The sequence below is a fragment of the Streptopelia decaocto genome, assembly GCF_964273445.1.
Source record: "Streptopelia decaocto genome assembly, chromosome: 1".
NCBI lineage: Eukaryota > Metazoa > Chordata > Aves > Columbiformes > Columbidae > Streptopelia > Streptopelia decaocto.
In genome coordinates this window covers 182,330,312-182,354,748 of record NC_138663.1, presented here as the reverse complement: position 1 = coordinate 182,354,748, position 24,437 = coordinate 182,330,312, and the positions used below count along the sequence as shown (strand labels likewise).

The following is a 24,437-nucleotide window of genomic DNA, read 5'->3' as shown; positions in this document are numbered from 1 at the left end:
TTTCCTATTACCATCTTCTTTCAGACTTCCTGAAAACTTTCTCCTCCCACATTTATGTTGGCTAGTAACCCATAAAGAGTTCTGAAAACTTTAGGTTAAGCTCTGCGCAACACCATACCAATTCATAGCAGACTAAGCGCTAGCACAAATAGAAGAAAATAGACATATCATTGTTTATAAGTATCCTATTGACATTGATTGTTGCCCAAGTAACACAATGCCATACTAAACACTAAAGTTCTAAAATCATCTATTTTCCCCAATATTTATTTGAGTAAATTCCAATTTACAGGTTTCCCACAACTACACAATCCTCTACTCTAGCAACTACTAATACTGACTGATTATCCAGAGGGATCTAACTGCTCCAAATATGGAGATTAACACTTTCCTAATGAAGAACAGAAAATATCTGGGCAGTAAAGGTCAGTAGCAAATCTCTGTTTTCAGGACTAGGGAGGAAAAACATACAGAATTAAGTAAATGTCACATAATATGTTGCAGTAACAATTTACATGTTTGGTATTCTGAAAAAAAAAAAAAAAACAAAAAAAACCCAAACAAAATAACCCCAAACAAACAACAAACAATCCAAACTATTTCAGCTTAGAAGCAGTAGCAGCATGTCCTGAAGAAAGCAAGAGAAAAGGAGCCATCGTTCCAGTGACGTGCTCCTAAGACCTATGTATATTTTCAGAGGAGAGCAAGCAACTCTGTGTCGTTTCTCTAAAAGGCAGCTGACCGACAACAGAATCAGCAAACATTTCATCTTTAGCCACTGCTACAAGATACTGTCGGCACCACTGAATGCACTAAGGCAGCAAATATCCCTAGGAGCAACTGGAAACAGGGAGGTTGGAAAGATGACTGGACTGTTAGGTGGCACTGACATTCAAAAACTATAGATTGCAATCAGCTTGCACTGCTTTTTGTAGAAAGACAGGCTGGAAAGATCTGGGAGTTGGCAACTTTTTTTTATTTTAGCAGATAAATTGATTTATGAAAAGTTTTTTAAATTCTTACTCTACTCATATATTACCCCCTTCTCTTCATGTGAAAGACAATCAGCAGAAAGCTGATCACTGGGGGGAAGGAAAAAAAAGAAAAGATTATTTGGAGACTAGTTTGGTAAAAATATAAAGTTTTCTGGGAAGAACCAGTAAAAGATAAATGTTAACATCTGTATCTAATGTCACTGATAAATATTCAAGACTTGTTAGTGTCCACGTATAACAGGCTCAATCAGTGTATGTTCCATAAGTGTGTCTGGCTCATTCTTTGTTATTGGGAAGTACTTACATTTTTAATCTACTTTTTTTCTGCTTTGTCTCTTTTGTATTCTCAGTTCTTGCAGCTTGGATAAGCAAAGTTTTATTAGTCTCATTTACAGCAAACTCAGTTTGTTTCATCATCATTGACACAGTCTGCGGTTAGCAGATAGAGCACAGAAAATTTGCTACTTAAATAATCCCCCCATTACATCTTTAAATCAGTACAAGTATAAACATAAGGGTAACAGAAGTGCTCAAAGAATCTGGATCATGCAATAGACAAACATTTGTACGTCAGAATTTTAAGCTAATCCTTGTTTACAGGGAACTAGAAGCAAGCAGTGTTAGGGGCAGTCACTGAACTCTGGAACTTTCTGAGGTTATCTGCCCCTGGCCAGTGGTTGGAAACATCAACCACTAAAAAGTCCAAAAAACTGGAAGACTTCAATGAGATTATTCTCATTTCATAATGATTTGTTGTTTGAAGTAAAGAGGGCTTCAGCTTTACAATGCCAAGTAAAACGGGATGGGGGACAGAGTTCGTACTGCACAGCAAAGCGGTAACAAGGGCTCAAGTTTTCAGCTGATGCTTTGCAGGGGTTTGTCCCCTGAGTAGGCACCTTCCACGGTCAATCTGCATAGTTGCAACAGTCCAAAATAGAATCAGGGAGTAAATGTTCAATTAAGTTGTATGTAGATGCACCGAAAGGTAGAAGGTATCACAGCCTCCTTTTTTTAAAGAACTCTGCTGAACGACAGCTCAAACCAAAATTTGGAACAAATATCCTTTACAAAACAATCTCCTACTGCAGTGCAATTGTAACAATTAAAAATATAAGCAAGCTGAAGCTGAATTTGGACATTCAGTTTCTGAAAAGTTTAGAAGATTTATAGAGCATATAAGCTGTTGATGTAGAAAGTATATGGACTAGAAGAGAATTTTATATTTCCCAACATTGCTTCTGACAGCTCAGATTCCTGTTTGGTGATATAGCAAGTTAAAAAGTCCATAATATTTAAGACTGATGGATGTGTCTTTAAGTTAGAAATGTTAAATAGAGCACAGAAGAAAGTACCAAAGGAAGAGTTGTATTCTCTAATTACTCAGAACGACATTTAATTTAAAAAAATAGAATGCTAGGAGTTTCAGTGGCACTTCTAAAGTAGTCTTTTTTTTCCTCCCTGATCAAGTTCCCTACCCACCCTGCTTTGTGCAAATCTAGGTATCACTGTTTATCAAAACACTGTGTGACAACATGAACCTGAGCTGGAAGAGAAATTAAAGGCTACATCCTCAATTTGATCAGGTTGGGAAGGCTCAGCCAGTACTGGACCAAGGGCTTGGTGGGAGAAGTCTCTACAACCCCAGCCCTTTCCCATGTATTTTCTCCTCTACTTGCAAAAAGAAAGGGAGAAAAATTAGAGACAAAGGCCATTTTTCTATGGTGTGTAAACCTGACTCTCTCTCTTGCTGGAGAATGTAATTCTGGCTGCTCTATGAAGTGTATAATTCTGTAATACGCAGAGGGTTAGATGGACTTTGCTCAGTTATAAATAAAGAAACCTCTCAATCACCAAGGTGGCGGGGGGCGCGGCGGAAGGCTTCAGCTAGCAGGGTATGTACTTCAGATTACTTGTTTGCAAAGTGTGCAATTCTCAGATCTTTTAAGAGTGGAATTTCTATAGTTAAGAATATGACTTTGCAAAGCAGTTACAGAGAGATGACAATAGCTGTCTTCTGAGGAAATGTATAAGAGTGACTTCATAAGTCTTGGACTCTGGCATTCAGGACCTGGCTGCATGTCCCAGCATTAAGTGTCCCATAGCACAAAGAAAGGGAGAGGAGGGGACCAAGGACACTGCTTGGAGACAACTGCCCCCTTCCAGACCTTACTGACGGGAACGTGCGGACTCAGGAACTGGGCCCACTTGAGACAGACTACGGAGAGGAACTGGGCTGCCCCGATGCTTATAGATCTGGGCAACTTGTACCTCCTCATCCCCTTAAAAAAAAAAAAAACAAAAACAAAACCAAAAAAACAAACAAAAAAAGCACGGATCTTTAGTCACCTTCCTAAAACAAGAAAGATGTCATCTTCTGGACATGTTTATTTCTCCCAGTTGACTATGTTAGCAACCTAGAGTGACTAACTGACTTTAAATCCGATTTTCACATGTCATCCAATTCTCCTAAATGTCAGTTTCTGAAAAGATTCATTCAACAGGGGAAATCTTGCCTCAAGTATCTTGGGAGGAATCTACTGTATCAGAGACCAATATTAATCTAGGATTCATATCACACAAATGAAAACAGACATTTTAGAGAGAAAGAGGAGGATTGCTCAGAAAAAGTTTATGAGGATACTTTATTCCATGAATTTTCATACTGAATACAAGTGGGAAAGCCTATGAACTACACAGCCTTCACTCTTATTTCTACATTTATTTTCAGACAGCTAATATTAAAAGAAATATATTTGGATGCTAGTATAAATTGTGCAATAAATCTGACGCTGCTTTCTGCCATCTAAAAGCAGCACAATGTTCATACATAACTACACCACAGAATTTTGAATCCTCACTTTCTGCTGAGGATGACGGCTGTTCTAGGAAATTTAAAGCAAGTTTTCAATGCATTTGCAATCAAGCATACAGTTTAAATACATAAAATTCAAATCTCAAAGGAAAAAAAATTACACTTAATTAACACAAAGCTTCACTCTCCCTGAACAAAATATATGATTAATTCAGATACAGAAAGGATTTAATAATCTTGAGGTTACTCACATCCTCATACCTCCTTTTTTTTGGTGGTGGTGTGGTTTTTTATTTTTTACAAACCATAGCCACCAACCAGTTAAAAACTTTCATGGAAAAGATTTTTTTTTTTATATACAGAATGTCCCATATAAGTTTGATTATGTATTTTCCAGTGATGGTTGCTCCACAAAAGTACTAATCAATCCCAGAAAAAAAAAATACAGCTTGATAATCAGCTTCTGTAAGCTGGCACTTCAGCATTACACGCAGAAGAGTTCCAATGGTTCCAGTGAACACAGTTCTGGTGCGCTTCAAATGCTATGAAGTCACTGAAGGATGGAAGAATAATTGTCAAGTAAAACAAGTTTTAATGAACCTCTGAAAGGAAAAGTTAGATTTATCTGCTAATTCAATAGAGCCCAAGGGGAAGTTAAAAACAAAGAAACAAAAAAACACAATACAAAAACACAAAACAAACCCAAACCCCAACCAAAAAAAGACAGAAGCAACCATGCATGTACTCTGTTCTCTACAAAATGAAAACACAGATAAAGGAAAGAAAACAACACAATATGGAAAGCAGCAAGTACAGTTATAACAGTGTATGTTGTTACACTGCTTTTAACACAGATTTTTTTCTTGTACAAGAAAAAATGTTTTTCTTGAAACATATGCAGTTTTAGTCTTGATTTTCTGCAGCAAGGCAAAAGCAAAGTAAGCTGGAACTTGATAATGTACCATATGCTTTTCAGAAACAGAAGTGTCAGAACTAAAACCGAGGAAAAGCATTTAGTAATCCAGATTACATCTTCAACATTATATTTCTGCTGTGACTCCATGTATATAAACAAACTGAAAGCCAAAAAAAGGGATTCTTGAAATTATTTCATTTGTTTTTATACCCATCTATGACCCTGCTGACTGAAGGCTTCCTCCTATGATAACAGGTTAAAAATAACTTTAAGATTAGAAGTTTCAATATTTAACCAAGAAATTTGATTTAGAAATATTAACTTGTAGATTTGATGCCAAATATCTATTTCAATTCAAAGAATTTGCACTTAAACTCATACACAGTATATATGTATATACACACACAGACACATACTAAAAATAGATATATATATATATATATAAATATATATACACACACAGAGTGGGATTTTCAACAATCCCACTAAGCATCTAAACTTCCAAAGAAAGTCTGGAGGATAAGCAAGCAGCTTCCCAAGCCAGAAGTATTACTTTATCACTATACCTTGCTGAGAAATAAAGCTGACTGAAGGTCAAACACTGTGTGCCATTGCCCAAAGAAAAGGAAACAGTTAACAGGTATTGGGCTAATTTGAGAGTGGTATCTACATTTTTGGTAATAAAGGAGACCACAGTTATATAGGGATGTCTCGCTCCACAGCTGTTGTAGTGGGAAGGTGGAGAGAGGGCGTATAACTCCAGGATTGCTGCAAAATTGTGTCAGTAATTTACTGATTTGTCTTGGAATAGCACTGGGTGCTTCAGGATCTTTCCAAAACAATTTAACATCAGTCTAATATCAAGAAAACAAAGTGTCTGTTAAAGAAAGAAGTTTGAACTCTTGCCTCCTCATTTTCCTCTCAATCACGAATTTACCTCCCCTCACCAGATCAGGGCTCATGTCAAACACATCCTTCCTGTTCAGCCTCAGCAACCATCAGCAAAAACTCTCTGCGGTAGTTACCCTTACATGAAAAACCCTCAAGCGCATCTGTCCTCATCCACGTTTTCTAAGCATCACTTGGTTTCTATCAACTCCTATGGATCTTCTCCATTCTTCATCCACAACCTCACTCACCACCAAGACATAAGGACCACGTTATCCACTCAGGTTGAACACAGTGATGAGAAGGTGCATAAGCAGGACTCCTGGGTTCAATACGAGAGGAAAGAGCTAACAGGCTCGGTCTTTGATTTTCCTTTTCCCCAGTTTTGTCCTACAAAACTAACAGCAGTCCCTTGTTCTGTGGGACACAGAATGAAGCGGCCTCCCACAGCAGTACATGAACATCCACACAGTTTAAGTCCCCATGTTTTCTGCCTGAACAGGTACGTTCCTCTAACTTTGTGGATCGTTTTAAAACATGGTGGAAAGTTACAGCTTTAACCTGATCAGACGCTTCCACTATTTGAAGCATATGACCTTTCATCTTAACATGTTCAAATATTTGCACTGCTATTTCACATTTAAACTGCTAGCAGAACTTCAAGTACTTGAAAAAGATTATCTTGAAGATATTAACTGTTCTAGAAAAGTACTGAATGGTCTATATGCATCTGGTAACTCAGTTATGCAGTTATGCAGTGTATACAACTTAAATCACAATAATTATCATAGTTAATTCTGATAAGATGCAAAAAGGGTGGAATTGATTAAAAAGATCCTCAGATGTTTCACAACTGAACAAAGACTTGCAAGTTCTAGGATGCAGTTAACTAGTCTAACACAGGAAATACCAAAATATAAACAAAATATTTAAATACAAAATTTTATACTAGATTTTGATATATTTTTTTCAGTCAGGACTGGATAAAAGTAAATAGAATAGCTATAGTCCAACCTACATAAAACGAAGATGGAAGAACATGTGCATTTATTTATGTGTACAAAACAGCTCTGAATTTTGATTGTGGGAGCACATTCTGTCAGCACTATGGATTATGCAATTCAACACCACAATGCTGTTACAAAAGAAACCAGAGAAGTAGTTTTCATATTTTAAGGAAGTAGCCCCTACAGAATGTGTGTATTGTAGCTAATAGGAGACTTTCAGAAAAATAAGCAACTCTATCATGAAGGCGAAAGTCTTCTCACTTCTCATAGCTTCAAAGTTACAAGAGGAAAAAAAAAAAAAAAAAGAATTAAATGAACTAATATTCTGGTTTAAATATTTAAAAAAAGAAAAAGGCTCAGAATTATATGTTGTATGTGATAAGATCATATTTCATTTGGAAGTATATGCTACTTTCACTAGCGTACCATGTAAAACAAACATAACGAATAATTTTAAGACCCTTATAAATCAATAATGGCCTGCCTGACCTTTCTGTGGCCTAAGTCTTACCTGGGCCACCTTGACAGAATAAACAGTAACTGCAATCCTGGATTTCTTATATTTGAGACATAGAAGTATCTTCTACTTAGTGGTGGTTTTCAAATCACCAGATGCAAAAAGGGTTTCCAGTAAACTTTCCTGCAACTGAATAAATGCATTTGCAGATTCTTCATGACTCACGTATCAGATGTGAAAGAAGGACAGAAAATGAAAGTCACAACTTCCACTAGACATTGTGTAACACAGAACACCAGAGAACATTGTGGTATAACCGCTAGTTATCATAAAATGAAGAAAGAAACTTACTTTATTGATGATTGAGAATCTGCCCAATATTTTCTGAAGATTCATTTTTTTCTTTTTTAAAATAAACACTACCACTATTAGTTTTCCTTTAGACTGTATTCTTAATGAGCAACTTTATGTTTTTTTAAATAAAAAAGGACATCAACAGCATATCCGATGTTTCTTCCTTAAGAAATTAATGAAACCTCTAGAAATTCATTTCTCTGAAGAAATTCTTTGCTTGTTTTCCAGTTTTAACCTTGCTCAGCACAAGAAAAAGAGACAACATTTTAATGAAAAAGTATCCCCAAAAGAACATTTAAGCTCGTACCTGCCTGAATATTTTGCACCATTACAGAGTAAGCTTGACAGCACAGCTTGATAGTCTTATTTTTGGGGAAGGCAGAACAAGTAACTCAGTCTCAACTATCTTTGAAAGGTCAGGGTGATTAGGGGAGGTACCAAAGGACTGGAAGAAAGCAAATGCCACTGCAATCTTCAAAAAAAGGGCAAGGAAGAGGATCCAGGGAGCTACAAGCCAGTCAACATCACCTTCAACTCTAGGAAGATAAGTGAGCAAATCTTCCCAGAAACCATTTCCAAACACCTTAAAGATAAAAAGGTGACTGGGAGTAGTCAACATGGATTCACAAAGGGGAAATCATGCCTGGCAAATGTGGAGAGCCTACAATTAAACTTCTATCTTGGTGATTGAGGGGAGAGCAGTAGATACTGTTTATCATGACTTTAGCAAGCCTTTTTTCTGGAATGTTCTGTCCACACATTCATTTAAAAAGATTTATCAGTTCTTGCTATGTATTCAAGCTTCACCCACATCGGGAAGATCTCACTGCAGCCCAAATCTCATCTCATGAAGTGTTGCAGTCCATTCTCTAGTCTCACTTTATAGCTCTGTGTTTTTACCCTACAAATTAATTCCCCTTTGTGATAAATAATTATTTCTTCTGCATAAAGATCAAGCATGGGAATGGCAGACTATAAGGGACTCCCCTAGATCATCAGGTCCAGCCTCTTACTATCACAGGCAGTGATCTCTAAAACCATTCAGATACCTCAAACCACTTAATTTTTTACTCATTTTCTCCTGTCAGAAGGTGCTCCAGAACTGTGCTTTTCTGGGGCTTAAAATATTCTTCCTAGGTTAAAGATACGGAGAATGCAATATTTTTGTCAATGTTCCTTCCTCACTGGAGTTGACCTTTCTCAAGTATTCTGAAACCATAATCATAAGTTTTTCTATCACCTTGACTGGTTTTGTCTCAGAAAACATTTGAAGTGTCCAGGCAGACACTAACATACAAAAGCAAGTCCCACCATTCAAGATACCCATTTGTAACCAAGTGTCAGTCTAGAGGCCACAGACTTGTTAGCACATGTGCCTGAGCTGGTAAGCTCTACCATAGGGGAAATTTTATTACCCTTAACAAGGTCACATGGTTATGTAAATATATAGCTTCCAAATTAAGACTCAAGTATGCCTAGACAGCTTGCAAGATGTTCAGTCCCATTCTTCTATGGAGATGTACAAGATAGGTTTTCTGCTTCATACTCCTTACAAGTCTCTTCTCTGCGCCAGCTCTACCTTCACTTTGATCTCTAAAATACATGCATGACCAAAGACCCACAAAAATATTCCAGATGAAGGCTCACCATCTTTTACAGTGTCAATATGTCAATGATGCTGTTGGAAGTATTAAAAAAAGATATTTCATTGTCCTTACCTGCTGTGCTCCATCCCCACTAACAATGGGGGAAGTTAGAAGAGGGATTTCACTACTTATAATCGAAGTGGTATCCAGTAACGGTGGATGTTCTGCCATCATTGATGGTACACTTATTCACAAGATCACCTGCAGAAAGAGAGATACTCAAATGGTTGAGCTATATAAATATTTCTGAAGAATTACCCTTAAAAACAGCCTCACTTAAAAAAATGTATTATGAAATTAGACACCTTTAGAAAGTATATTTCCACACAATTCCAGAAATCACATAAACTTGAAGATATCTTTTGCCAGCTGGAGCAAGCCTTATGCAGAGGGTGGGTTTAGATCCCCTCTAGTGGCTGAACTTTAGAAGAAGATACATCACAGCCTTGAGCTAACAAACCCGAATCTTTTAACTTTCATTATAAACCAAAACTTTAAGTTTGACTGACAAAATGCCTACTGGGGCGGGGGGGGGGGGGTGTAGTGCAATTGCCTTAGAACTTACACGTATAGTGCTCCTGTTCATATGAAACCAGTAAAAAAAAAAAAAAGAGTTTCTTAAAAAACAAAAACAAACACCAAAAATATCACTTTATCTTTCTACTATTATAACGAACAAAACACTTGGTTTAGAAATAACTACTTAATAGGAAAGTTTCACTTGCATCTCACTTGAACAACAACAAAATCTTCTTCACAATCTGACATTTCTTTACTTTTAAAATGTATTAGACCTAGAATTAAAACTGTCATTTTGATGACCAGTGGCCCTTTAATAGCTTTACCAGAAGCTAAAATCTAAGGAATTAAAAAAAGGAAGTTATGTCTGCACACAAAGTTATAATTCTCATAACTATACTAAGAACAAGCCCTCACTAGCACACACTGTACACATGAAATCTGCTTACAAGAAAAAAAGCCAACCAGACAAGAGGCCCATGAAAGCAGTGATCCACTTCAACTCTGATCAGAGTCACGTAACAGCATAACAGAAAGCAAGATTCAGTCAAGCATTCCTTTCAATTACATTAGAAGTCATAAGTAATGTGTTTTATGGCATTTTGCATGTTAGTGCTATAGGAATAATGGATGGAAAAAGCTGAAGATTACCATTTTTCCATGCTGGAAATACATACTGCAAATTTAATAAGCTGCTTTTGAAACTGTATTTAATTTTGTTAAAAAACAAAACAAACAACCAAGAAACCACAAACAAAACAAAAAACCCCAAACCTTAAGTCATAATGGTTTAGTGTACTGGTCTTAACTCCATCCTAGCCAGACTCTCTGCTTTTTTTTTTTTTTTTGGGGGGGGGGGGGTAGGGAAATGGGGGAGTGGGGGGTCAGGTTAGACAGAGGGAAATCAACAAGAATTGAGAAATTGATATTTCTTAACAAAAAGGTGGAAAGAATTCACTAGAGGTGAATGGTACATTCAGTATTTGCACAAGTTAATCACATTTTGCATCTGAAAACAGCGCTTAACGTCAAACACAAAGATTAAGCTGAGAATAAGATTGTATAGTATTTCTAAAGCAGAACTGCCTCTCTTAGCCAGTACTTAAGAGTAGCCTGGTAAAAACAAGTAGGTACAATTTTACAGTTACACAGCCTGACAATCAGTAATGTTACAGTTTTTTAAAAATTTTTGCCTTGATATCATCTGGCTAATGAAGGTCTCTACAAACACTGCTAAACTTCTAACACAGATATACCGTCTGCTCATAAACAGAGATGTTTACTTGTTACAGCATATAAAACTTACTTTAAACGAAGAGATACCAAACAAAATCCAAGAAGTGATAAAGTCAGCTTAATGACACTGACTTTGGTTCAAAGTTCTAGAGATGATATCTGGTTAACTAATAAAGCAGCTGCTGTTGCAGCTTACTACTCAGAAGCATTCTCTAAAACTATCTCCATCCCACCCAGCTGACTGCTTTTACTAGTTTGCCCCTCTAAGGCCAATGATGATGTATATCTGCCACGGGCTGAAATCAGTGCTGCCAGGAAAATAAGAGTCACACAGAACAAAGGCTTCACATTTTCTAGAAAATGCATTAACAAAGCACTATAAGCCTCTCCTACAGCTACACATATACAGCATGATTTAGCTATAGCGATACTGAAGGCTGTCCTACTATAAAAATATGAATTTGGAAAAAAAGGTATTCTGAGATTCTTTTAGAGGCTTCATTCACTTTCCTGGTATATTTGGCAAAGATTAAAGTTGGGAAAAAAAACCCTCTAGGTTAAAAGACTTTGAAACCGAACTATGACTACTTAAGAATTCATCGCTGCTTATGCCAAGTCATTTATACCTGTTTAGCCAGACTAATCAGTCTCACAAGCAATGAGGACAGAGTTTTATATTCCTACCTTATTTTAAAAGGTTTCCCACTCATCAAAAAATCCTCCAGGCTACAGTCAGTCTGCACCACTTCTGCAGGTGGCAGAGAGCTGATGAAAGTTACTTGGATCATGTTGCAAGCCACTAAGTTTGATGGTGAACTTCCCAGAATATTATCCAATGACTGTTTTATGCAAAATGAATGCCCAGCCTGGAAGCATGGGTTAGAATCAAGGCATTCCTCCTTCCACCATAGCTACAACCAGGCTTGCTCCTGCACGATCTCTTGATCTTACAGCTCCAAATATTTTGCACTACTATGTAATGTGTCACAGGCGAAAAGGTAGTTTCAATACTCCAAGACATAACACAACGCACTCCCAGACTAAGCTGGCTTGATTTTCCCCAGGTTTAAGTTGAATCCAGGTCATTATTCCCAAACCACCCTGCTAACGACTGATCTCTTATATAAGGAAGCACTAACCTCCTTTACCACACACAATGACTTTTGACTGCATTCATAACTTATGATGCACTCAGCGCTATCACCATTTATTAAGCATAAACCAAAGCATGTCTATCAAACTGGATACCAGTAGGAATGAAACATAACCCAAACTGATTCAAATATGACTGTCACAACAACTTGTTCAGACAACTTTTTCAATCTTTCCAAAAGAGAAGCAGTTCTGGGCATACGTAATATTTGGTCTCGGGTTCATTCATTCATTCATTCTCTCGCACAGGTGTTTAATGATTTGATTTGTACACAAATTAGGTTCCCCCAGGCACCTGAGTGCTTAGGTGGGTACCCCACCTTTGGCACACAGACTTCAGTGCTTTAACTGGGAACACAGCTAGATTTTATGTCTGGATCCAAGCATTTGATTTATTCTGGAGATGAAGCATGGTGCTCATCAATAAACCCTGACAGGAGGTACTGGGTACAGTGTTATTCTTGACACCTTCTACAACAATAATAAAAGTGCTACCTGTCAGACTGTGTAATCCATCTAGGGAAAAAATAAAACAATTCTTTCTTGACAATACAATATTAGATTTCTCTGCAATGCCACTGAACTACTCTTGAAGACTAAAGGTTTAAACTTCACACCAATGTGGGTCTACTCTACACCTATCATCAAATGCCTTTCGCCTATCAGTAGTCAAGACGCAGCTATTTGTAGAAGTCAGTGTGTATAACCTGGTCAGACAGTACAACATGGTATGTCCACCAGTTGCAGGTGCCTTTTCTTTTTAGCTATGAGGACAAATGAAGACAAGGATTAGAAAAGGGCAAGTACTGTGTGGCAAAAGAAGGAGAAGTCAGATAAAATGGACAAAAGGTTGGCATCAAAATAAGCACAAGAGATCGACAAGCATATCTTGGAAATTAATACCACTATATCACATTTGATGCAAGGATATCAAATGGGCACAGAGAGAGCTTTTAAATCAGCAGACCCAGACAACTTGCATTCAAGACTTGTGGAAGGAGAGATCTACCTAGATCTCTGAAAAAGACTTGCAAATAACTTGAGTCCTGGGACAGTCTCAGAGTTCTGGAAGAAAACTAGAAGTCTTGCATTAAATACTCTATTGTAAAAGGGCAAATGGGACAATCAAGGCCTGTTTAGCCAACAGCAATCTAAGACCAAATAAAAGTTAATAGTTGACACGAACTTATTTGTAAAGAATTAACAGACAAGTATGACTGATGGAAAAAAGCTTATCCAATTAACTTGATGAGAATCTCCTTTATTACTGATAAAGGTACTAATACGAGAACTGGAAAAACCAACTTGAACCTTATTTGGCATTACACAACATTTCAGTAAAAACACAACAGATATTACATGGATTAAAACTGGACAGACAGCCAGTTGTTGAGCATGTGAATTTCCAATAGGCAGGGAACATATCAGTTCTTGGCTTCTCATTACAGAACATGTTTTAAATTCAGCTCTCAGGAGAAAAAGAAAAAAGTCAGAAGGAAGCCTGGAAAAGACAAATCATGACAGCGATTAGAGACAGAGTCATTTTCCTCCACCAAAATGGCATGAATAGCTTAAAAAGCTAGGCATAACAAAAGATTTTAATACATAAAGTTATAGCTATTCTTTCTAAAACAAAAAAGAATGAACTCAATCTTGTGAAAGGTTGATTCTGAAAAGGATTGACTACAAGTGGACAGCCAAACACAAGCTCCCCCAAAGGCTGTATCAGTTATATTTACAGGTGTACCTCACTTAGCAACAAGGAGGATATTTTCCCTGCCTCTGGCTGCAAATAACGACAGTCTCAACTGGAATAATGTAACAAGCTTTGTCTCCAATTTGCTGACTTAAAAGTATCAATAGCTGTTCAGAAGAGTAGTAGCGGCAACTACAACTTCTTGAAAATATTGCTCCATGTTGAAAATACTGAAAGCAAAGTATGTGCATACTGTGATTTCAGCCTTACTCCACATAGAACTGCTCTGGACTATTTAGTTGTCTTCCAGCTCCATCTAGTTTCCCAATATACTTGGGATTTAGTCTTGAAAAGGACATGAGAAAACCAGCTCACGTTTGGACAACAGGTAGGGCTCAGCCTGCAGAGCCAGTTCAAACAATTCACTAGCCCGTTGTCAGATTACCTGCACCACTGAAACAGATGCAGCAGCCATCAGAAGCAGTAAAATAACGTGTGGGATAAAGCTAAGGATTTCTTTAAAGCCAACTCCCTACACCATTCTTGTCGACATATTAAAAGAGACCAGACAAGGAAGACGACACATTAGATGAATAGACAGGTAACACACTGTTGCTAAGCACAGAAACAGCTGAGAAGTCATTTTCTACTGGTGGATTAAAGACATGGTTATTTAGAAATCTATACTGACTCTTGCACAGCAACAACTGCTGCATGACTATCTCATTTCTCCTCTTGCTACTGAATATACCAAACTAATAGCAGACATTTGAAGTGTAATTCAGGATTGCTAACTCAGCAGATGCTGTTCTTTCAGAATCCGCACTGAGTCTGTCCTAGGATGTGGGGAAAGTAAAAGGTCTCCTGAGATTTCAGCTCGGGTAGGTTACTGCTTTTTACGAGACATAAATAACAAACTACCTATTCCCCACTACCCTAACTGAACTGACGTTCATTTTCCTTACCACCACTTGAATTTGAAAGATTTTTCTGAAGGCTGTCAAAGTTGAAACAAAGTGAAGGCATCTAAATTTACTGGATATGGTTTGTTTAGACCAGTGGTATCAAACTGATTTTCACTGGGGGCCACGTCAGTCTCACAGTGGCCTTCAAAGGGCTGAATGTAATCTTACGACTGGATAAATGGAACCACTCCTACATTTATACAGTCCTGAAATTACATTCGGCCCTTCGAAGACAACCACGAGGCTGATGTGGGCCCAGTGAAAATCAGTTTGACAGCCCCGGTTTAGAGACTCCAAACTTCTGCCTGAGGAAGCACTGAGGAATGAATTACACTAACAAGCCCAAAGGCTCAAATACTGAGTTCCAGACAATAGTACAGTAAGCAAGTCTGCCTTCCTGAACTGTAATAACAATTTAACTCAAACCTTAAATGCCTTCAGACTTGGTTCTTTTAATGTTTCTGTGGCATTACTCTCTAAAGAGTCATCTCTCTAAGGACATATACAACTCTGCTTTTCTCTCAGTCAGTTGTTCATTAAGGCTTAAGGCATATCGTAAGGCTGAGGTCATTGGGCCTCTGCACATGCAAAGGATCAGCATTTCCATCTCCAAGAGACTAGCAGCTGATCTCTGAAAACACATCAGCATTAAATCAGCTGGATCACCAAGGTAAAACAACACGATTCAGCAGCACATGTCCCCATGGCAAGGAAGGCTAACAGCACACTGGGCCGAGCAAGATGGTCATTCCCTACTACTCAACACTTACAAGATGGCATCTGGAATATCATGTCCAGTTTTGCTCTTCCCAGTCATCACCTCCTCCTCGGTATAAGAGAGATGCCACAGACTGTTGCTGGGCTTAAGCCCATGAAAGACAAGGAGGAGCTAAGAGCACTAGAGTAGCCAGGGGTCACCTACTGGCTGCATCCACCACCTGAAGGATGCTTATTGAGAAGCCTTAAATCAAACTCTTCTTGGAGGGAGGCAGCAGAAGTACAAGTGAGGGACACATGCTGCACCACTGGAAATTCTGTCTGGCCATAAGAAAAAAAAAAAAAAAAAAAGACATCTTCACAATGAGAGTGGTATAGTGCTATAGCACTGACATAGGTTGCCCTAAGAGACTGCAAAAAAACAAACAAACAAACAAACATCTCAGTCTTGCAGATCAGCCATCTCCCAAGCAGGAGGTGCACAAGACAGTCCCTTGAGGTACGGGACGAAAATATTTTTTGTCACTGATAAATTAAAAAATATTTTTAAATAGCGTTTTTCATGTTCATCTCATTTTTTTGGTGTATGCTTTATAATGTACCCCTCAGTTCAAGAAGGACAGGGAACTGCTTGAGAGTCCAGCACAGGGCGACAAAGATGACCAAGGGACTGGACCATCTCCCTTTTGAGGAAAGGCTGAGGGAGCTGGGTCTCTTTAGTTTGGAGAAGAGGAGACTGAGGGGTGACCTCATTAATGTTTACAAATATATAAAGAGTGAGTGTCATGAGAATGGAGCCAGGCTTTTCTCGGTGACAACCAATAGTAAGACAAGGGGCAATGGATGCAAACTGGAACACAAGAGGTTCCACTTAAATATGAGAAGAAACTTCTTCTCAGTGAGCATGACAGAACACTGGAACAGGCTGCCCAGGGTGCTTGTGGAGTCTCCTACTCTGGAGACATTCAAAACCCACCTGGACACATTCCTGTGTAACCTCATCTGGGTGTTTCTGCTCCGGCAGGGGGATTGGACTAGATGATTTTTCGAGGTCCCTTCCAATCCCTATAATTCTGTGATACTATATTAGTAGAGTAGTGCATGTATATAATTTAAAAACATACAAATATTGGAGGTGCAGGCTCAAAATGTCTTTACTGATGGGGTGTGTGATCCAAAAAGTTTGGAGACCACTGCTGTAGAAAGTCAAAACATGGCCATGCTAGGTCCTGAAAAAGGGCTGTTCTTGGCAATCTGCAAAGGCCCCTACTGAGCTGAATTCTTCTGTGAATTCCAGAGTACTAGTCAATCAAAATATGACATGTTATGCCAAAGTTAAATTGTTGTCAGTAGATTGGAACCCAGAGAGAAGAGAGCAGTTTTGTCTTCTGAGCTGTCAGATTCCCAACTCAGAATTTCAATGTAACAATGACAGTGCTGATCAAAATTCAAACTCGCAGACTTAAAGTTCAAACTTCAGAAGACTTACCCATAGAACTGTCCATAACAGAAATACTTTACACTCTGACCTTTCTCCTAAGAAAAGGAGGAAAGCTGCATTATAGGATAATCACAAATTAAAAAGAGTTATGCTTTTGTATTAAAAACATAACACAAACAGGCTTTCCATTTCAGTTTGGCTGTAGGCACTAATATGATAAGTGCAGTGATAGCTAGTAACAATGTTGTGTTCAAAAAAACCCCAAAAACCTAAGGAGGACTCCTTTCCTAGAGATTCACTGCTTCTGGTTATCGAGTTTGATACAAATTGTTTACCCCACAACTGGTTTCTCTGGTGCCTATTGATGGAGAAACTTGCATCCCTGCTTCTTCCTTAGTTTTGTGATTTAAAGCGCCAGCAACAGATGCCCAGAGCCTGGAGAAGGATCACAGGTCAGCAGGGGAGCACCTGAAGATCAGCCCAAAGGAATTCCAGACATGCCAGCAAGTCAGTCTGGAGAAGAGAAGGCTCCAGGGAGACCAGCAGCCTTCCAATACCTAAAGGGGGCCTAGAAGAAAGCTGGAGAGGGACTTTTACATGGGCATGTCATGATAAGACAAGGAACAATGGCTTTAAAATGAAAGAGGAAAAGTTTAGATTAGATATAGGGAAGAAATTCTTCATTATGAGGGTGGTAAAGGACTGGAACAGGCTGTCCAGAGAATCTGTGGATGCCCCATCCCTGGAAGTGTTCAAGGCCAGGCTGGATGGGCTTTGTGCAACCTGGTTTAGTGGAAGGTACACCCTCCTTATGGCAGGGGGATTGGAACTACATGATCTTTTAAGGTCTCTTCCAAACCAAACCATCCTATGATTCTATGATTCTTCTCTACCTACCTACTTGTGGCTGACACGCCAGAAGGCTGTGCTGCCATCCAGCAGGACCTGGACAGGCTGGAGAGTTGGGCGGGGAATAACTTAATGAAATTTAACAAGGGAAAGTGTAGAGTCCTGCATCTGGGCAGGAACAACCCCAGGTTCCAGTATAGGTTGGGAAATTACATATTAGAGAGCAGTGTAGGGGAAAGGGACCTGGGGGTCCTGGTGGACAACAGGATGACCATGAGCCAGCACTGTGCCCTTGTGGCCAGGAAGGCCAATGGCATCCTGGGGTGTATTACAAGGGGGGTGGTTAGTAGATCGAGAGAGGTCCTCCTTCCCCTCTACTCTGCCCTGGTGAGACCACATCTGGAATATTGTGTCCAGTTCTGGGCCCCTCAGTTCAAGAAGGACAGGGAACTGCTGGAGAGGGTCCAGCGTAGGGCAACGAAGATGATTAAGGGAGTGGAGCATCTCCCTTATGAGGAAAGGCTGAGGGAGCTGGGTCTCTTTAGTATGGAGGAGACTGAGGGGTGACCTTATTAATGTTTAGAAATATATAAAGGGTGAGTGCCATGAGGATGGAGCCAGGCTCTTCTCGGTGGCAAACAGTGATAGGACAAGGGGTAATGGGATCAAGCTGGAACACAAAAGGTTCCACTTAAATTTGAGAAGAAACTTCTTCTCAGTAAGGGTGCCAGAGCACTGGAACAGGCTGCCCAGGGAGGTTGTGAGGTCTCCTTCTCTGGAGACATTCAAAACCCGCCTGGACATGTTCCTGTGTGACCTCACCTAGGCATTCCTGCTCCAGCAGGGGGATTGGACTAGATGATCTTTTGAGGTCCCTTCCAATCCCAAACATACTGTGATACTGTGATACTTATTACAATACTTAATACTCTTTCACATCCTAATTCTGTCAAATCTGGTGACCAACAAATACAAACAGATTTATTATTACAGAGAGCCGTTCATAAGAGCCTTGATTCTACACAACACACAGATGGAAGATCAAGCAGGGGCAAGACAAAAGCACCTAACACAGAAAGGCGCAGCATAAAGAACATGCACAATGAAAGCAATACTAAATGCTTCCAAACCGCATGTTGCTATTACATGAAAAGTCATAAAACCAGCGCCATTCCACAATTTCTTTGTCAGTAGTGCAGTTTCATACACGCTTCAGCCTGTATCATGTTACAGCTGCCAACCTGCAGTTGCCAGAAGGTGCATTTTCCCTGTGGGCTCGGTCCAGCAGCACAGGTGTGCATTCCTCCTTCACCAGGGTCCTCATGCAGCTCAGCTCCTCCAAAACCACAGGCAATACTCATCCCCAGGTCCAGACAACTTCCAATGAGAAGGAAAAGCTTCTCTGAACAGGAGACAACACTTTCTTGGTTCTGCCAAAGACCAAGGAATGAGCTTCCAGAACCAAAAAGACCATAAAACCATCATCCAATGCTAGTGTATGAAATGCTTTGATTTTGCCTTCTCCAATGTGAAAACAGCAGGATCGCTTCAAAAAGAAATCTCTTTCAAACAGCTAAAGTAAAAAAAGCCTTGTTTTATTTAGAGTAGAGCCTCTTCAAGAAGAGTATTGTAGAGTAGTGACTCTTCAAGAAGATGCAAGCTACTATTTAAACTTTTCCTGTGATTAAGGTATTTAAAAGTACTCACTATGCCCATTCTTTAGTGCCTATTGTGACATAAGTTTATTCTTTGTTATTTCATATAGTCCTTAAAAGATATCTCCTGCCTGACAATTTGAGACTTGTAAAAATTACTACCGTGAATCCTCACTACACCGGTGCCCTCAGCCCCACCCCTCCAGGGTTTCAATACCGAACACAACACCGGCAGCCTCAGCGCCACTCTCCAGGCCTCGAACCCTGGGCTCAAACGATCCGACAGACTCTGCCTCCCTACACAGCCTGGACAACAGGCACACGCCACCTTACAATCTGTCAAATTGTCCATCCAGTTCAGAAGTAATCAGTCAAGAGTAGACAAATACTAGTGCCCAAGAGGTACAAATATGCTAAAACCAGGAAAGTTCTAGAAACAAAATACACCAATGCCTCCCTAGGGTGAAGAGGAAAAAACAAAGTGTATGCAACACATGTCAGTTATGTCACTTAATGCACTACTAGAAAAAGCTCAGATACAGCAATGTAGCTGATGTAGAAATGTATTAGAATATAATTACTCAGAGATCCATAAGGTTGTAGCTGAGTTATTAAAGTTACGAAGCATGCTGAAGAGTTCTGTGTTTAAGTAACAAAATTGAGCGGAATGATTTTAATTCTTCCCCTCATACATTTACCGTATTTTCCAGTCACAGAGTTTTGGATGTGGAAACTACGGTATACCAGCTTTTCTTTTTCAGTTCTGAACCAATTTCAATTAATATGCAATTTATTTTTAAAAGAGTGCTTTGTTCTTTATTTTTCCTGCTTTAGAAAAGTGTTTCCTGGAAAACTTGTTGCAACATTTTCCAACAGAACAGAGAAATGTTATTTTTTGTTAGAAGAAAGGCGCTCTGTGGAACATCTCTATCGCACTAATTTGATAATCTCCCTTTAAGTAAGGTGAAACTGAAATTGCCATTCCCTTCAGTTCCATTGTTCATAATATAGAAGTTGCAGGTAGGTCATACACAAAAATCATTTTTAAAGTATAGTTTCCATAGGTAATACATACAATTATTTTAAAAATATAGTTTTGTAAAGTAAATCAACAAAGTTGGTGTCTGACATTCACTAGAAACTGTAAATCAAAACAGTTTAAAAAGAAGATATGCAAAATGTTTTAATAAGCACTGAACTCCCTGTAGGAAAAAGGAATCTACAGCCTCTACCATAGAAATGGAAATATTTCAACTGTAGCTCTCAAGTGGCATCACAGACGCTCACTGAACACAATTCTCAAAGAAGTCTGAGAAACATGACACGTGCCTCTGTTCACACTGTGTTACCACTGGATGGCAAACACTAGAAGTTGCAAAATGAATGCAACACAGAAAATACTGATTGATAAGCAAATGCAAGTAGCGCTTGAATAGTCAAAATAGTTGCTGGTTCTCACTCCAGATAGCTCCTGTCTGCTCTTCTCAAGGCAAGAATGGTCCAGCCACACAACAGTAAACTTCAGCATTCTGTGAGTTAAGTGCATTATAGTAAATCAATACTTACTTCAGGTTGCCTTCATACTCCAGGCTGTGAACTGCAATGATTTAGGCGCAATTTCAAATGCACTTCATGCATTCATGTCATTGGTACTATAACCTGCATGAGAATGCATAGTAGATAATAGGAAACACTCTAGCTGTTCAAGTTAAATGGATTTGTATTTAGGAGCCAGTGTGAATCTGAGCCAAAGAAGCTAAGGTCTTACTAGTCACTGGAGTAGAAAACTAAAATTTTGAAGGTGAAGACTACATAGAGAAGAACATGACACTGATAAACCAGTCGTTTGGAAAGGCACAACATGTTCATGGACACTCAGCACCTCTCATGTTGTCCAGCAGCACAACTGTTAAATGTTTGACAGTACCTAACAAGAGTAGTGCAATGGAGACTACATGAAAACACCACATCCTGGTTTTAAACATTATTATCATTATTAGATTCCTAAAGATGAATCCAGGGTCCTTATCTGGATGAAGTACATATAACTTGAAGTTGTTGCATAACAAGAATTCAGTACTTTCCAACTATTTGCCACTCCCTCTTACACCTTCAAAGAAGAGAAGCCTAAACTGGTTCTGTAACTTTCAGGAAGCGATAAGTGTAACCATATCACAAATGAGAATGAATCTGTTATTTTTACTCAGAACTAATTTGGTAGTGTGCATTAAAAAAAAAAAAAGTACATTGTCAGCACGTAAGTGCAAACTTAAGCCTAGTCTTTAGCGCGTACATCAATCTGATTCACTGCCCCACATTGCTTGGGTGCTACATGGTGGCCTTGCGACTTCCTTCTAGAGATTCTTGGGAAGCATCCTCAAAAAGAAAGGAGGAGAGTGAACTTCACAGTGTGTTTTTTGCACCACTTATAAAGATGTCCAATGCAATTCTGCTTTATTTATTCTACACTGATCTAAACTATGTGGCTGTTTTGTTTAACACTCCTGTTATTTTCAAGAGCTTCCTTAAATCCTCCTAGTTTTACTTTTTTACCAGCTAAATTAGGTTCTTCTAAGCTTCTGCCAGGACTGGATTTCCTTCAGTTTATTTTCTGAAAAATCACATGGGTTCAAAAACAGCTTGGCCTTTGCAGTTAACCATTACTCTTGCCTTTATTTCTGCTGAAGAACACGCTTACTTCTTTTTGAGAAAAACAAGCAAATTCAATGCAAAGAACTAAAAACATGGATTTATCTTTTTTAATGTGATGCAAATGGTCAGTGAGATAAATTTATTGCAGAGACAGCTGCCGGTGTTGGAACTACGAAGAGTGCATGATTCAAGGAGAACGAGTAGCTTTTAAAGAACTCTTACTGAAAAAGCTTTTTCCTGCTCATTCTGAAAAATGAAAACTATGCTATCCAAATGCAAGATGGCACAGGACTGATGAGGCTGCAAGTCTAACAGATCCTAAAATTTCTCTCCACTGATTTTTTTTTTTTTTTTTTTTTAAACCTGTAGGTCTCTGCTTCCCTAAGGAATGGGATAATAGCGCAGAATATGACAAGGCAAAACAAGCATATAGCAACCACTTCCCAAGACTAAGAATCCACCAAAAACAAGGTGTTTTGAGGCCTAACAAACATGTTCTTTTATGAAGACTTTAAACTGCTCTAAGTAATTTCTCTTAAACCGTACCAATCTCTCCCACTTGCACCACCGCAAGCAACTGGTCAACAACACAGTGAATTAAACCAGAGGACAGAAGTAGTTAAAAGTTAATCTTCAAAAAACTGGTCAGTTTTAAATGGAAAGGAACTGCTTCTTCCAGTGTCAATGCATAGCATTCATGAAGCTACAGAGCACAGAATCACAGAATGGCTGGGATTGGAAGGGACCTCTGGAGATCATCTGGTCCAACCCACCTGCTCAGGCAGGTTCACCTAGAGCAGATCATACAGCAATGTGTCCATGCAGGTTTTGAATGTCTCCAGAGAAGGAGACTCCACAACCTCTCCGGGCAGCCTGTTCCAGTGCTCTGGCACCCTCGAAGTAAAGAAGTTTCTCCTCGTGTTCTGATGGAACCTCCTGTGATTCTCTTCAGTCTGTGCCTGTTACCCCTTATCCTATCATTGGGCATCACTGAAAAAGAGTCTGGTCAATCCTCTTGACACCCACCCTTGAGATATTTATAAACACTGATGAGATCCCCTCTCAGCTTCTCTTCTCCAGGCTGAACAGACCCAGTTCTCTCATCTCTCCTGATAAGCAAGATGCTCCAAACCCCCCATCATTTTCATAGCCTGCCACCAGACTCCCTCCAGTAATTCACAGCTGATGCTTTGAATAGGGTTGTCCCTCTCTTTTCTGTGCAAGGCAGCAGCTTCCAGCAGCCAGTCATTACATATCTCCGCAAACTGAGGTCTCTAAAAACTTCTTGAAAGTCTTAATCAGCAGCGTTAAATCCAGGTGAGTTACAGAAAACCTGGGTGGTTGTCAGGCCCTCAGTGTGAGATGGGACACCTTGCCCAGGGCAGCAGGAGAAGGGCTTACAGGCCTCTAAATTCCTGGAATAAACGAGGAGTAAAAAAGCTCAAGAGGCAGTCACCCTGGCAGGTGCTTCACTTCCCTAATAATAAACTTGGTCACAATGGTACTGAAACACTTACTCACATACCATGTAAAAAATATTAATAAAGCAGGGTAATCAAACAGTTATCTCAAACCGAACGCAATTCTTGAAAACTAAATACGTAAGAGTTCTCCAGTGGAGGAGCCTCTGCAACTACTTAAGGGGAAGACCAGCAAAACAAGAGCAGGTTTCTCAGACGATACGAGCGCTCCCTTCTCCCAAGTTCCAGCCTGTCCTCCAAGAAAAGTTTTACTCAGTCAAAACACTATGGGACCAACTGGTCTAATTGCCCAGTCAAGTCAGGAGGACAAAGCTGCTCTCAGCTTCCTATTCTACATATTAAGTCACAACACTGAATAGTTGGCAATTTGTTAACAAAAATAAACCAACAAAATCAGAAACTAATCTATTTGGAGCTGTATTGCCATGATGTACATAATTAAATGTACGGGAGTACTTCTACGACATATTACTTGAATTATGGTAATCTATCCTCATCATTGAAATGCCACTGAGTGGAATGCATAAATATAGTAGTATTGTTGTATGAAGGCAGTCCAGATATTAGGGAGCCTGAAGTTACAAGTTACATTTCAGCTGTATCTACGACCCATCGTTGTCAACTGTCACTACTCACTTCCGCAGCTTCTTTCAGTCCTCATTTCTTCATACTTTGTAAACGTCTTCAATTTACTTTCACACTAAACTGAACAGGTAAAGAAGTACTTTCTTAAAGTATGGCCTCCCCTGTTTACATTTTAATAGATTCTATAGGATTTGCAGAGGTATGGTAACTCTTGTGGCTTATGATATATACTCTTACTGTAAAAAGTCCCTTAATAGCCTATCAATAGATATACTGAAATTTTAGTGAATAGTTACAGTCATGGTTCTCTCCTATTGCCAAGACACTGCAAGTCACCAAAGTTTTTGTGTTGGACTTTCTTATCCACCCAATTTTTTGCTTACAGATTAGTTTTCAGCTGCATGCACACATTTG

The 24,437-nt window shown here is 39.1% G+C and overlaps 1 protein-coding gene across 6 annotated transcripts in view; it reads right to left on the bottom strand.

Moving 5' to 3' along the window:
• The window catches only part of FNDC3A (fibronectin type III domain containing 3A), a 121,704-nt gene that overhangs the window by 91,410 nt on the left and 5,857 nt on the right, over positions 1 to 24,437 (bottom strand). For 4 of the 6 annotated variants that reach the window (XM_082054722.1, XM_082054725.1, XM_082054723.1 and 1 more), the window contains one exon: positions 9,148 to 9,276. In XM_082054722.1, coding sequence (XP_081910848.1) covers positions 9,148 to 9,249 — 102 coding nt within the window. In that variant the 5' untranslated portion in view covers positions 9,250 to 9,276. Of the gene's footprint in view, positions 1 to 9,147; positions 9,277 to 18,891; positions 19,004 to 20,871; positions 20,965 to 24,437 lie in introns of those variants that run through there. The other 2 variants (XM_082054724.1, XM_082054726.1) reach the window with 2 other exon arrangements.